At 39.3% G+C, this 15,461-nt stretch overlaps 1 protein-coding gene across 1 annotated transcript in view; it reads right to left on the minus strand.

Annotated features, from left to right (window-relative positions):
* Positions 1-3,902, minus strand: part of LOC115215571 (ubiquitin carboxyl-terminal hydrolase 46-like) — an 86,189-nt gene extending 82,287 nt beyond the window's left edge. Inside the window, exon 1 of the mRNA XM_029784774.2 lies at positions 3,767-3,902. Coding sequence (XP_029640634.1) covers positions 3,767-3,769 — 3 coding nt within the window. The 5' untranslated portion in view covers positions 3,770-3,902. The remainder of the gene's footprint in view (positions 1-3,766) is intronic.
* Between the last annotated feature and the right edge of the window lie 11,559 nt (positions 3,903-15,461).

The following is a 15,461-nucleotide window of genomic DNA, read 5'->3' on the forward strand; positions in this document are numbered from 1 at the left end:
ATGAGAGAGAAAGTGGTGGGGGTTTGTCTGATGAGAGAGAAAGTGGTGGGGGTTTGTCTGATGAGAGAGAAAGAGGTGGGGGTTTGTCTGATGGGAGAGAAAGAGGTGGGGGCTTGTGTGATGAGAGAGAAAGAGGTGGGGGTTTGTGTGATGAGAGAGAAAGAGGTGGGGGTTTGTCTGATGGGAGAGAAAGAGGTGGGGGTTTGTCTGATGAGAGAGAAAGTGGTGGGGGTTTGTCTGATGAGAGAGAAAGTGGTGGGGGTTTGTCTGATGAGAGAGAAAGAGGTGGGGGTTTGTCTGATGAGAGAAAAAGTGGTGGGGGTTTGTCTGATGACAGAGAAAGGGGTGGGGTTTGTCTGATGAGAGAGAAAGAGGTGGGGGTTTGTCTGATGGGAGAGAAAGAGGTGGGGGCTTGTGTGATGAGAGAGAAAGAGGTGACAGTGATCTAGAATATTGTAGTGGACTTCTCTTCTTTCAACTACATTTATTTACATCTTTAAGCTTCTCTTTGGTAGCAACCAATATCTATTTTCACTGAATACTTCCATGACAATTTCATTGTGCTAATGTCTCATTGCCTGGCACAGAGTCAACTCCCTCAATACTAGACTCCTTCTTGTAGAGGGGTTGTCTTGCAAATTACTTGGTCAACTCACTGGTGCTGGTACTATGTAAAAAGCACCCAGTACACTGCGTAAAGTGGTTGGCATTAGGAAGGGCATCTAGTCATAGAAACCATGCCAAAGCTGACATTGGGGTTTGGCATCTAATCGTATCATAAAAGAAATTGGAACCAGCTCTTCTAACCCTAACCCATGTCAGTATTGAAAACAGACATAGTGGTGATGATGATGTAACTATTTCTTCACTATTTTCACAGCAGATACTGTTCTAAATGGAATATACATCAATATTTTCATGTCTGTTCATGTAGACATATCATCACTATTAAGATGGAACCTTAAGGTTACTCAATAACAGAATGCAGACTTCATTAAGTAGTACCAACTGTTATTGGTTCAAGCATCAATACATTCTCTAAGACTTACTAAACAAGCCTTCAGATGTCTTAAATGGAGACCCTAGATCCTTCTTCTTTCTTACCTATAGTCAGCCACTCCTCTTCATATATAGTCTTCTTGTAATGATTTCTCTTTAATCATCTTTCATTACTTCCATCACATCCCTTGCAAAATCTTAACATGATGTTGATGTAGCATCCTGTATTCTGATCCCTTGAGGCCAACAACAGACTCAGCCATTGTTTTCTTTTCCTTATTTCACATTATAATTGTCATCATCACCATCATTGTTTTAGCATCATTTTTCTATGCTTGTTTGGGTGAGACAGAATTCATTTAGGCAGATTTTCTATGGCTGGACATGTTCTCATGGAAGACTGGATAAAAAGAACACCACTTGTATGATGACTATGTTCATTTTACAAGTTTTGTGCAATGTCAAAGGAAGGAGACGCAAATACAATCCTGCACGCATACACACACACACACAAAATCACTGCTTTAACATTCACTTCTGCATGCATGAGTCAGACAGAATTTGTTGAGGCAGATTTTCTATGGCCAGATGTCCTTCGTGTAGCCAACCATCAGCTGTATCCAAGCAAGGTATTTCCTTAAAGCTGAAGATGTCTTCATGGAAGGCTGGAAATGAATCATACCATTTGTACGGCAGTAACACTCAACGCTCATGTAATGTCTGGACCAAGAGACAGTAAAACACACACACACACATATACACATACACAATGGGCTTCTTTCAGTTTCTGTTTACCAAATCCACTCACAAGGCTTTGGTCAGCCTGGGGTTATAATAGAAGATACTTGCTCAAGGTGCCATGAACTAGGACTGAACTGCAGATCAAGTGGTTAAGAGGTAAACTTCTTAACAACAATCATTAATTTTTTTCCTTGATTTTCAGAAATTTCGTACCAGATGCTAACAACTTCAAACCAAGCCAAAAAATTAATTACTTGAATGATTTAACATTAGTTTTCCTCGTCGTTTGTCTAGTTTGCTAACAAAGCCGAGAAAAAAAATCGCAAATAAATCTACTTCGTGTGTCTAGAACAGTCAGCTTGTTCGAGAGTCCTGACTTAAGCCAAATTACTTTGGTGCTTCAAATGGCTCTTCATATAGTTTACAAACACGTGACTTGCTTTAAAAAAGATATTTATCGATCAAGTAATTAAATAACTTCATAACCATATTTCCCATTATTGGAGTGATTTTTCGTTTTTCATTGACAAATATAACATTGTGTATGAAATTGACATCAACCAACCGTGACATCTACAACGTTTCTACTTTTATTTTTGACCAAAGTTGGATACGATTCCTATACGATTACCTTCACTCCTCTCACTGGTCGTTGGACATAAAATGAGACTCGTATAGTGAATAGTTTCTCGTCTTATCATCTGTACTTTAATAAAGTCTCAAGTATTTTAATTATTGTTACAAATAAACAAGCTGTTGATAACGGACTTATTAGTATAACTACAATCATGGGGGGGACCCCACTTCTCTCCGTTTCAGTCGTTATTGTCAATCGATAGCTTAACCAACAATTTATCGATGTTCAACGTTTACTTATTCCATCAATTTGGCGGAAAATTGTAATAATTTAAGAACACAGATTAATAAGCCGTGCTAGGTTACCATATTCATCAGGTATATGGAAAGTGTACATTTATTGTTAAATATCTGTATGATCCAGAAAAAGCAAGTGTTACCATCAAGGTTTTCGCAAAAACATATACATATGTGTGTGTGTGTGCGTCTGTGTATAATACACGAGTGTTTATAAATACATACATATATATATAATCATTGTGAGGGGGAGATTTAGGAAGAAACTTCTAAATAATGCACGAAGAATGAAAGAGCTCTTAACTTGGATACTGCATTAAAAAGACAATTTTTCTCCGTATATATATTTATATATAAAAAAACATACATTAAGCGAAAAAAGATTTTAAAATCAAAATCGTAGAAAGAAAATGGTTGGCGCTACGTTGTAGAATTGAATTCCATCAGTGAAATAGTGTATGTGTGTGTGTATATATATATATATATACACACACATTATATATATATAAATATATATTGTGGTGTTTGTATGAATGTGTAAGTAGTTATATGGATATATCTATCTGTATAGGTGAGTATGTGTTTATTTGATAGATGACAATTTATTCTTCTCTTTCAAATTGTTATGAAAGCAATTATATAAAAAGCAACAACAAAAAAGCAAAACACCTCTGTATGCCTCAACATCACACACACACACATATATATATATAAATATATATATAAGCTAGATAGATACACTGTGGTGTGATTCTGAGTGTCTATATGTAAATGTGTTTACATAAGTATGTGCGTGTGTCTATGTCTGTGTGTGTATGCGATGTTGTGACTGTACGATGTCAGTGATGAATGAGTTGCCATCGAAGTACAACAGTAAACACCGACCACAGTATATTTCTCAATAAATGTATGGTGAATATCGACAACATAAACAAATGCGCGATGAGGTAAGGCAGTTTAAAGTTGTGTTGGAGAATAAAACAACAGACGTCTGCTATTATTATGAAATGGAAGGGACAGATTGTACGTCATGGAGCTTCACCTGGTACAACAAACAGACGCACCACTGGACATTTGTGCAGAATACATGAAATCATAAACTATGACGTGACAAAGAAATAGAATACAAAACTAAAAAACTGTTCCACTTTACCATATTTTCTTGGTGGATGCTATAGAAAGTCCTATCATTAGCATCAGAACACAGCCATGTTTCAACTCCACGGTGCTACAGATGAAGGGGAGGAGAAAGAAGACAGTTATTCGCCCTTGTCGACAAAACATTCTCTAATTACTCGACAGGTAGCGCTCCCTGTACGTCATTCATCTAATAATAGTGCAGTGGTGAAGACGGTGACGGTGAATGCGTACAGTGTTGATGGTGATGGCGGGAGGTGTAAACACTAACGGCTCTTATGATAATAGTGGTGGTGGTGGTGGTGGCGATGTAAAAACGCTCACTGTCCTTATGGTGGTGGTGGTGGTGATGATGACAATCGAGGTGATTCTGTGTGATAGACATGACAACATCGCTAAATATTGCTTCTCTTAAGTGAATTTGTTAACTTTTAGGTTCCGAAATGCATATTGAGAAAAATGAAGCAGAAAGAAATGCGAGACTTGTAATGTCCTATTAGTATTGTGTATATGTGTGTGTGTGTTTAAATATATATATATAATTAAGATTCAGTTGAATTAGGTACTTCAATTGAGGCACCTTGCCAATTCGGTATAGTCCGCACAGCTCCAAGTTAGGTGAACAGAATGTAAATAAGTAACAAGGATGTACATCCCTGTGTGTTTATTAATATTTAGCAGAAGTAATAGAGTGGCTCAAGGTCTGAGATTTTCGTGCGTTGGCATGAATATATATATATATATATATATATATAAACACACATACGTGTGAGTGTTAGTTCACACTGCGAAATAAATAAAATATATCTAACACTACACTTGTATGTTGTATCGAGTACTTTTAAATGTAAAATGAAAGTAATCAACTTGGCTTGAAACAATTCCAGCGAAGTAAAGGCTGTGGTAAGAAGCTTACTTCCCAACCACATCGTTCTGGGTTCAGTCCTATAGCGTGGCACACTTGTCTTCTTGGGCTGATCCAAAAGTGTGTATGTGTGTGTGTGTCTATGTATATTATTCAGTTTTATTTCGAAATTTCTTCCCAATGGAGAAAGAGCTGGTTTCAGTAACACTTGCGAGTTTGAACGTCTATCTCATTGAGTTCTTGTAGTGGCCAGCTCAAAAGGTCAAACATAGGTGTGATGGCAGGCACTGCAAAGGTGTTGTGGGCAATATGTTTGTTATAAGCTGAGAGTTCTGATGACCATGTTCTCTTCACTCTCCTAAGGTCTTCATTTCCAGTCCTCAACTTATTTATAGATCCATCATCTCTGACATTCTCACCTTGTCCAAGACACATATAATTGTCACCTGACTGTAGAGGTCATATCGTCAACTCATTCGTTTTTAGGTCTTCAGAGGAAGGCACAACTTTTCCGTGTTTTAGTCTAAAAAAAAAAGCACATTTGGACTCACTAAATTTCATTCTGGTGTCTGTAGAAAAATCAGTAGTGAAGTCCACTTTTATTTTTATGTGGTCCATATTTGGCCCATACAGTCTCAGGTTGTCAACGAAGAAAAGATGGGGGATACTTCTGGATCCATTTCTATAACCACTAAGTTTTGTGAATGGATTCAATGGGAGGATGAAGAGCAACACTGAGAGATTATCACCCAGAAAGATGCTGTGTGTGTATATATATGTATGTGTGTATGTATGTCATTGCTCAGTTTTATTTCAAGATTTCTTGCCAATAGAGAAACAGCTGGTTTCTAACCTAGATCCAAGGCTCCTACATTGGAATTTCAACATCAACAACAGGGTATTTTTTGTATGTATGTATATGTGCAGATTTGTATGTTTTGTTTATCTATGAGTGGGGAACAGAGCCAAAGGCTTTCTTCTAGTCTAGCCACATTGAAACTATGTTCCTCCTATGCTCTTGCACTTCTGACATCACAGTTTTGTTGATTAACAACTGCTCAGTTCATTGCCAGACTCCCTTCTTCCCAGCTGCTTGTTCTGCTGTGATAATGTTACTGGTTTCACAATGTCCTGGAAAAAAAGGTTTAACCATGCTGTATATATCTTATACATTAAGTTCTGGCATGCAATTGGCCGAACGTTTTTTGCCATATGGGTGGTTCTGCATTTGGGGATCAATTTTGTCTCCACCAGAGCTAACCAGTGTGGTATGCTACTGTTACCATTGAGAGTTTGCTAGTACAGATTGATAAGGTATGGTTGGTTGAAGGTTAGCTTCTTGTACTAATATCCAACAACCAAGTCTCTTCCAGGTGCTTTTCCATTCTCGAGTTTCTAGATCACGGTTGCAAGAGTTTCACCATCAATATTGTATGTCTTGGATGTAACGCAGGAGCAATAACTTTATCAGATTTCTTGTATGTATGCATGTATATATGCATGTATGTGTATATGTATGTATATATGTCTGTGTGTATCTGTGTATATGCATGTATGTATGTATGTATGTATCTATGCATGTATGTATATGGTCAACTTCGGCTTACTTTGTCTGTATTTTTCCTTGGCATGATGGTTCTAGAATTTTACTGTTTAATGTTATTGGATAGAAATATCCTTTGAGAGGTATCATAACTGCTTCTTCAAGGTTATGAGAACCAGTCTCTACTTGGTTACTTGACATGTTATAAATAGCAACTATATTGCCTGACAGTTGTAAAACAAGCATGGTGCATAATGCAGTCCAACATATGCCATGCATGATGGCATATGCCAGGATGGTTATGGTTGGAATGTCTTTGATCATATGGCTGTTCACTCAGGGATACTTGTGGCAAACCACCATCTCATCATCATCATCATCGTCATTATGATTATCATCAATTTAATATCCACTTTTCCTTGCTTGCATACTTCAGATAGAATTCTTTAAGAAGAATTTTTCTATGGCCGGACACTCTTCCTGTTGCCAACCCTCATCTGTTTCCAAGCAATTTAATATTTCCCTATCACCAGACATTGTTTTTTCACAAAATACTGGAAATTAGGAGCTTGTATGACAATCTTGATAATACTAAAACTCTTGGGATGTTTATGTGTAACTGAAATATCTCAGAAATGGTATCTTTTATCTTAATTTTTTTTACATATTTATTTTCATACTTACCTTCAGCAGTGCAGTGCAAATTTTTGTAACATTTGAACCTCTATTTAAGCGATTAAACACAATTTTTGCTATTTCTTGATGAAAAAAAAAATACATGGCTTCCATGATGTCAATACACACACACACACACACACATATAATGAATGTCATGGCATGTCAATCAACACAAACACATATTTGCTATCTGTGACATATACACACATATTCTCTCTCTTTCTCTCTCTTTCACACACACACACACACACACGTCCATTTCATATACACGTTCATACATCTTTCACTTTCTCCTCTCTTTCACTTTAAAACAAAAGTAATCAGTGATTTTCAGGATAAAAATGGTTTAAAAAAAGCTTCTCCTCATGTAAATTGATTATTATTGTTTGGATAGTTCCAATTAAATAAGTCCAGAAGTTAGGTTAAATATATATACATGCATAAATACTGTGAATTCCCATTCTACAAACATGGCAAACAATTCCGTGAATACTTTACCAAGAAAGGCTGGGTGGTAAGTCTAGTGTTCATTTAAAATTTATAACATGATGTCAAAACAAACATTCCCCCACACACACTCACATGCACATATACATTTACATACACATATGTATGTATGTCTCTTTTACCTTTTAGTTATTATAAATCTTCCACTGAGGAGGGAGCTTGTTTTACAACAAAGATACAATGCTCCATCTTTGGGATGTAGTTAACACAAACACATTCACATTTGGAATTTGAGAAAAGTCTTGAATATTTTTAGTGTTCCACTCACAGATTGCACTTGTAATGTACGAATTGGTCGGTCGATTTCTCTTTCTGAAAATCCCAGTTTATCCAGATTCTCCTTGAAGCATTTACTAACAAAATCTAATGCTCCAATTGTTATTATTGGTATGAATATGAATTCATAGTCTGAATATAAAAGCTGGGGGTTTCAAAGCAGATGTTCATAGATATCCTCTTTTTCTTTGATTTTCAAAGAGATATTTATATCTGCAGGGTAGCTGACCGCTATGATGGTACATACCTTTGTCCCTCTGTCATAAACAACAATATCTGGCCTGTTATATTTACATTTGACAGAAGTTTTGATGGGAATATTCCATCAGTATTCCTTGAGTTGGTGCTTATAAATGTATTCTATAACAGAGGGATCTTCTAAGTTTATTTCAGGACAGTCTTTTTTGCGGATGGCATGGTAAATTGCTTTAGCAACAACATCGTGCCATGGAGGGTGGTAGTACTGTGACAACATTTTAGGATAACTGCTAATCACTGCTTGGATAATGCTTAGATATTGGTCTTTAGCTTTTTGGAAAACACACACACACACATGTGTGCACACATACACACGCACATACATGTATCATCATCATCATCGTTTAACATCCATGTTCCATGTTGCCTTGGGATGGACAATTTGCCAAGATCCAATCTGTTCAAGGACCGCATTTAGTGTCAATGTTTGCTTGAGCATGGTTTTTATGGCTGGATACTCTTCCTAATGGCAACTAATTTACAGCAAGGACTGGATGCTTTTTTCATTATTCCACCTTCCCTGTTGAGGTCTACAATCCCAAAAGGGGACAGCGTCAAGCAAGGAGACAAGGGGAATCACTATAAAGAGTGGGGAACAGCAGGTTACTGTAGAGGGATCTGCATGGCTACTCATAGCTACTCACATCTATTGGGGGATGCACATACAAACATACACACACACATGCACACACATACCACACACACGCCCTGAGAGAAATGTTGGACATAAGAAGCATCGGGTGTGGCGTGCAAGAGAGACATTTGCGCTGGTATGGTCATATACTACGGAGAGATGTGTCAAGAAGTGCCACTCCCAAACAGTTGAAGGAATCCAGGGTAGAGGTAGACCCAGGAAGACATGGGATGAGGGTCAAGCATGACCTTCGAGCATTGGGCCTCACAGAGGCAATGACGAAAGACCGAGACCTCTGGAGATATGCTGTGACTGCGAAGATCCGACAAATAAAGTGAGTTCATGGCTGTATCCTACACCAGCTTCACATAACCAGCCCCAGCCCATTCAAAGTACCTTGGATCACAGGACGGCCTGCAATGTTTAACTTGGATCGTAGGGTGACCTGCTGTGCTTGAGGAGACCTATTGAGTTAAGTACATCAACATCAAAATAAAAATCAAATGGAAATTGTAGTTGTGATACCCATGACTGTGGCATGTAAAAAGAACCATCCGAATGTGGCCGATGCCAGTGCCACCTCGACTGGCTTCCATGCTAGTGGCACGTAAAAAGTACCAACCGATTGTGGTCATTGCCAGGTTGGTGGCACGTAAAAAGCACACACTACACTCGCAGAGTGGTTGGCGTTAGGAAGAGCATCCAGCTGTAGAAACACTGCCAGATCAGACTGGAGCCTGGAACAGCCTTCTGACTTCCCAGACCCCAGATGAACATCCAATCCATGCTAGCATGGAAAATGGACTTAAACGATGATGATATATATATATATATATAGTAAATTTAGGGTGAATACTTGATAAGTGTAAGCACCTGTATACGCCAGCTAGTAGCAGAGGTGAGAGGGTATATGTATCAAATGAAATCAAAAACAGAACACAAAGGATGTCGCAGTACACGTGTTTCAAGCTTTATAAATGACCTATTCTTACATCAGTGTATAATAGACATAAAGGATGGTTTAAAGCTCTCTTCAGCCACATGCAATTGTTATTCCAAAGAGTTACATCACACTATGAAATGTACCTTTCGGATTTTTCATAGTGTGATGTAACTCTTGGAATAACAATTGCATGCGGCTGAAGAGAGCTTTAAACCATCCTTTATGTCTATTATACACTGATGTAAGAATAGGTCGTTTATAAAGCTTGAAACACGTGTACCACGACATCCTTTGTGTTCTGTTTTTGATTTCATTTGATACACACACATACACACACACATGTATATATATATATATATATATATATATATATATATGTATGTATGTATGTATATATATGTATAGTTCAAAATTACAGAAAATCAAAAGACAAAGGCAGGTGTAGGAACAACAAGCAGGTGTATTAGTTTAACACTTGGGAAGAATGGAAAAGTCTTTCACGTTTCGAGCCTATGCTTTTCGACAGAAAGAGGAAAACATGGAGAGCGAATATATAGGGAGAGAGAGAGAGAAAGAGAAAGAGAGAGTACCAGTTAAACACTGGGGTTGATGTAATCGACTCATCCCAATCTGCCCTTGTGACAAAATTTGAAATCATTATTATTATCATAGGACATGCTCAACTGGTAAAGGTCAAACAACTGACAAGTAAATCTGTGGTATTGAGCAGAACATTTGCTGTAGCTCATCTTTTATATCAAGACAATCACACACAATAGTAATAATAATAATAATATAATAATAATAATAATAATAATAATAATAATAATAATAATAATAGGCGCAGGAGTGGCTGTGTGGTAAGTAGCTTGCTAACCAACCACATGGTTCTGGGTTCAGTCCCACTGCGTGGCATCTTGGGCAAGTGTCTTCTGCTATAGCCTCGGGCCGACCAATGCCTTGTGAGTGGATTTGGTAGACGGAAACTGAAAGAAGCCTGTCGTATATATATATATATATATATATATGTGTTTGTGTGTCTGTGTTTGTCCCCCTAGCATTGCTTGACAACCGATGCTGGTGTGTTTACGTCCCCGTCACTTAGCGGTTTGGCAAAAGAGACCGATAGAATAAGTACTGGGCTTACAAAGAATAAGTCCCAGGGTTGATTTGCTCGACTAAAGGCAGTGCTCCAGCATGGCCGCAGTCAAATGACTGAAACAAGTAAAAGAGTAAAAGAGTAAAGAGTAGGAGTAGTAGTAGTACTATTACTATTACTATTACTATTAATATTTCAATTACTATTACTATTAGTGTTACTACTATTACAAATACTACTACTACTACTATTACTACTACTAATATTATTATTATTATTATTATTATTATTATTATTATTATTATTATTACTACTATTACTACTACAACTACTACAACTAAACCCTAAGCTAACCCGAACCCTAATCCTAACCCTAAACCCTAACCCTAACCCTAAACCCTAACCCTAACCCTAAACCCTAACCCTTAACCCTATCACACACCTATCTTCATCCATTCTCGCCACATGACCATACCAGCGCAATCGTCTCTCTTGCACACAACAGCTGATGCTTCTTAGGTCCAACTTTTCTCTCAAGGTACTTACACTCTGTCGATTATGAACACTGACGTTACACATCCATCGGAGCATACTAGCTTCATTTCTTGCGAGCTTACGCAAATCCTCAGCAGTCACAGCCCAAGTTTCACTACCATGTAGCATGGCTGTACGTACACATGCATCATACAGTCTGCCTTTTACTTTGAGCGAGAGGCCTTTTGTCACCAGCAGGGGTAAGAGCTCTCTAAACTTTGCCCAGGCTATTCTTACACTTTCAGCACACCCGCTACTGACTTGGTCACTTAGGTAGTGGAAGCTATCAACTACTTCTAGTTTTTCTCCCTGGAACATGATAGAAGTTGGTCTCTGCATATTATCAGAGTTTATTGCTCCTGAGCATCTGCCACAGATAAAAACTATTTTCCTAGTTAGTCTTCCTTTGACATTACTACATCACTTATGTGTCCATAGCTTACATTTGGTGCACCTTATAGAGTTTCTACCTACACCTTTTCTACAGATCGAGCAGGGTCATCTACCTGAAGGCATTGTGATTGGTCTACCTTCCTACTTATTAGGACTTTGGTTTTGGCTAGGTTGATTCTAAGGCCCTTCGATTCTAAACCTTGCTTCCACACCGGAAACTTCTCCTCCAGTTCTGATAGAGACTCAGCAATTAGAGCAAGGTCATCAGCATAGAGGAGCTCCCAGGGGCATCCTGTCTTGAATTCCTCCGTTATTGCCTGGAGGACTATGATAAATAGGAGGGGACTGAGGATTGAACCTTGGTGGACCCCAAACTCTACCCTGAATTCTTCGCTGTACTCAATGCCAACCCTCACCTTACTAGCAGCGTCTCTGTACATGGCTTGTACAGCTCTCACTAACCATTCATCTATCCCTAGTTTCCTCAGTGACCACCAGATAAGGGATCGGGGGACCTTGTCGAAGGCTTTCTCCATATCAACAAAAGCTCGTCTTTGATGACTTTCGGGACTCCTCTTTGTTCTCTTTTGGCACCCTCTGTGATCTCTTTCAGCACCCGCTTTGATATCTTTTGGGACTCCCCTTTGATATCTTTCGGGACTCCTCTTTGATCTCTTTCGGGTTCCTCTTTGATCTCTTTCAGCACCCTCTTTGATCTCTTTCGGCACTCTCTTTGATCTCTTTTGGCACCCTCTTTGATCTCTTTCAGCTCTCTCTTTGATCTCTTTCGACACATTCTTTGATCTCTTTCAGCACTCCTCTTTGATCCCTGTCGGCACCCTCTTTGATCAATGTCGGTACCCTCTTTGATCTATGTCAGCACCCTCTCTGGAATGTTCAACATTCCTTCCTCCCCTTCACTTCTCAAATCCCCCTCTCTGGAATGTTCAACATTCCTTCCTCACCTTCACTTCTCAAATCACCCTCTCTGGAATGTTCAACATTCCTTCCTCCCCTTCACTCTCAAATCCCCCTCTCTGGAATGTTCAACATTCCTTCCTCCTCTTCACTTCTCAAATCCATCTCTCTGGAATGTTCAACATTTCTTCCTCTCCTTCCTCCCCTTCACTTCTCAAATCCCCCTCTTAGGAATGTTCAAAATTCCTTCCTCACCCTCCACCCCTTCACTTCTCAAATCCCCCTCTCTGGAATGTTCAACATTACTTCCTCCCCTTCCTCCCCTTCACTTCTCAAATCTGCCTCTCTGGAATGTTCAACATTCCTTCCTCAGCTTCCTTCCCTTCACTTCTCAAATCACCTCTCTGGAATGTTCAACATTCCTTCCTCCCCTTCCTCACCTTCACTTCCTAAATCCCCCTCTCTGGAATGTTCAACATTCCCTCCTCCCCTTCACTTCTGAAATCCCTCTCTCTAGAATGTTCAACATTCTTTCCCCCTTCCTCCCCTTCACTTCTCAAATCACCCTCTCTGGAATGTTCAACATTCCTTCCTCCCCTTCCTCCCCTTCACTTCTCAAATCCCCCTCTCTGGAATGTTCAACATTCCTTCCTCCTCTTCACTTCTCAAATCCATCTCTCTGGAATGTTCAACATTTCTTCCTCTCCTTCCTCCCCTTCACTTCTCAAATCCCCCTCTTAGGAATGTTCAAAATTCCTTCCTCACCCTCCACCCCTTCACTTCTCAAATCCCCCTCTCTGGAATGTTCAACATTACTTCCTCCCCTTCCTCCCCTTCACTTCTCAAATCTGCCTCTCTGGAATGTTCAACATTCCTTCCTCAGCTTCCTTCCCTTCACTTCTCAAATCACCCTCTCTGGAATGTTCAACATTCCTTCCTCCCCTTCCTCACCTTCACTTCCTAAATCCCCCTCTCTGGAATGTTCAACATTCCCTCCTCCCCTTCACTTCTGAAATCCCTCTCTCTAGAATGTTCAACATTCCTTTCCCCCTTCCTCCCCTTCACTTCTCAAATACCCCTCTCTGGAATGTTCAACATTCCTTCCTCCCCTTCCTCCCCTTCACTTCTCAAATCCCCCTCTCTGGAATGTTCAACATTCCTTCCTCCCTTTCACTTCTCAAATCCCCCTCCCTTGAATGTTCAACATTCCTTTCCCCCTTCCTCCCCTTCACTTCCCAAATCCCCCTCTCTGGAATGTTCAACATTCCTTCCTCCACTTCACTTCTCATATCCCCCTCTCTGGAATGTTCCACATTCCTTCATCCCCTTCCTCCCCTTCACTTATCAAATCCCCCTCTCTGGAATGTTCAACATTCCTTCCCCCCCTTCACTATCAAATCCCCCTCTCTGGAATGTTCAATATTCCTTCATCTGCTTCACTTGTCAAATCCCCCTCTCTGGAATGTTCAACATTCCTTCCTCCCCTTCACTTCTCAAATCCCCCTCGCTGGAATGTTCATTATTCCTTCCTCCTTTTCCTCCCCTTCACTTCTCAAATCCCTCTCACTGGAATGTTCAACATTCCTTCCTCCCCTTCATTTCTCAAATCCCCTCTCTGGAATGTTCCAACATTCTTTCCTCCCCTTCATTTCTCAAATCCCTCTCTCTGGAATGTTCAACATTCCTTCATCCCCTTCCTCCCCTTCACTTCTCAAATCCCCCTCTCTTGAATGTTCAACATTCCTTCCTCCCCTTCACTTCTCAAATCCCCCTCTCTGGAATGTTCAACATTCTTTCCTCCCCTTCCCTTTCATTTCTCAAATCCCCCTCTTTGGCATGATCAACATTCCTTCCTCCCCTTCATTTCTCAAATCCCCCTCTCTGGAATGTTCAACATTCCTTTCTCTCCTTCCTCCCTTTCATTTCTTAAATCCCCCTCTTTAGAATGTTCAACATTCCTTTCTCCACTTCCTCTCTTTCATTTCTCAAATCCTCCTCTCTGGAATGTTCAACATTCCTTCCTCCCCATCATTTCTCAAATCCCCCTCTCTGGAATGTTCAACATTCCTTTCTCCCCTTCCTCCCTTTCATTTCTCAAATCCCCCCCTCTGTATTGTTCAACATTCTTTCCTCCCCTTCATTTCTCAAATCCTCCTCTATGGAATGTTCAATATTCCTTCCTCCCCTTCATTTCTCAAATCCCCCTCTCTTGAATGTTCAACATTTCTGGTCAAAATTGTTTGAAAATTTTTGTTCAAATTTTTTTGAAAATTTTTGGTCAATATGTTTAGAAAAATTTTTTGAAGATTTTGGTCAAAAACATTTTCCAAAACATTTTGACCAGAAAATCTTTCAAAAATTTTTGACCAAAAATTTTCAGAAAAATTTTCAAAATATTTTGACCAAAATTTTCAAAAAATTTTTCAAAAGAATTTTTATCAAAATTTTCGAAAAATTTTGACCAAAAATTTTCAAAATAATTTTGACCAAAAATTTCGGGCTTCTTTCAGTTTCCGTCTACCAAATCCACTCACAAAGCCTTGCCCAAGATGCCACGCAGTGGGACTGAACCCATAACCATGTGGTTGGTAAACAAGCTACTTACCACACAGCCACATGTTTATATATTATTTATGTTATTATATGATCGAACGCTACGCATCCATTTCCAAGTATATGTAGCGAATCTTGCATGCATGATGTGGATTCGATCCACTACAGCCAAATTTAAGCCCTCACTGCTACAAAATTTTTCCCACGGTGGAACAATGGTTTTTCTCTGACAGCAGTTTTTACATTTTCCAGATGCCCTTTAATTAGGCCGAAATTAATGTCTTCACCACTTGACCCTTTCTAACCTTTTCTACTTCACCAAAGTCTAGAATAGATAACAAGACCACCAACTAAATCTATTGTTTTCTATGATATATCTATCCTTCTGGATCTTAATATAAGCAAGCACATCCCAAGCAAAAATCAGTTAGTCACCAGCCGGGTAACGACTCAACCGCAGTTAGTCACCAACCGGTAACAACTCAACGAGGTCTGGCAGACCAACCTTGG

The sequence above is a fragment of the Octopus sinensis genome, linkage group LG9 (genome assembly GCF_006345805.1).
Source record: "Octopus sinensis linkage group LG9, ASM634580v1, whole genome shotgun sequence".
Classification (NCBI taxonomy): domain Eukaryota; kingdom Metazoa; phylum Mollusca; class Cephalopoda; order Octopoda; family Octopodidae; genus Octopus; species Octopus sinensis.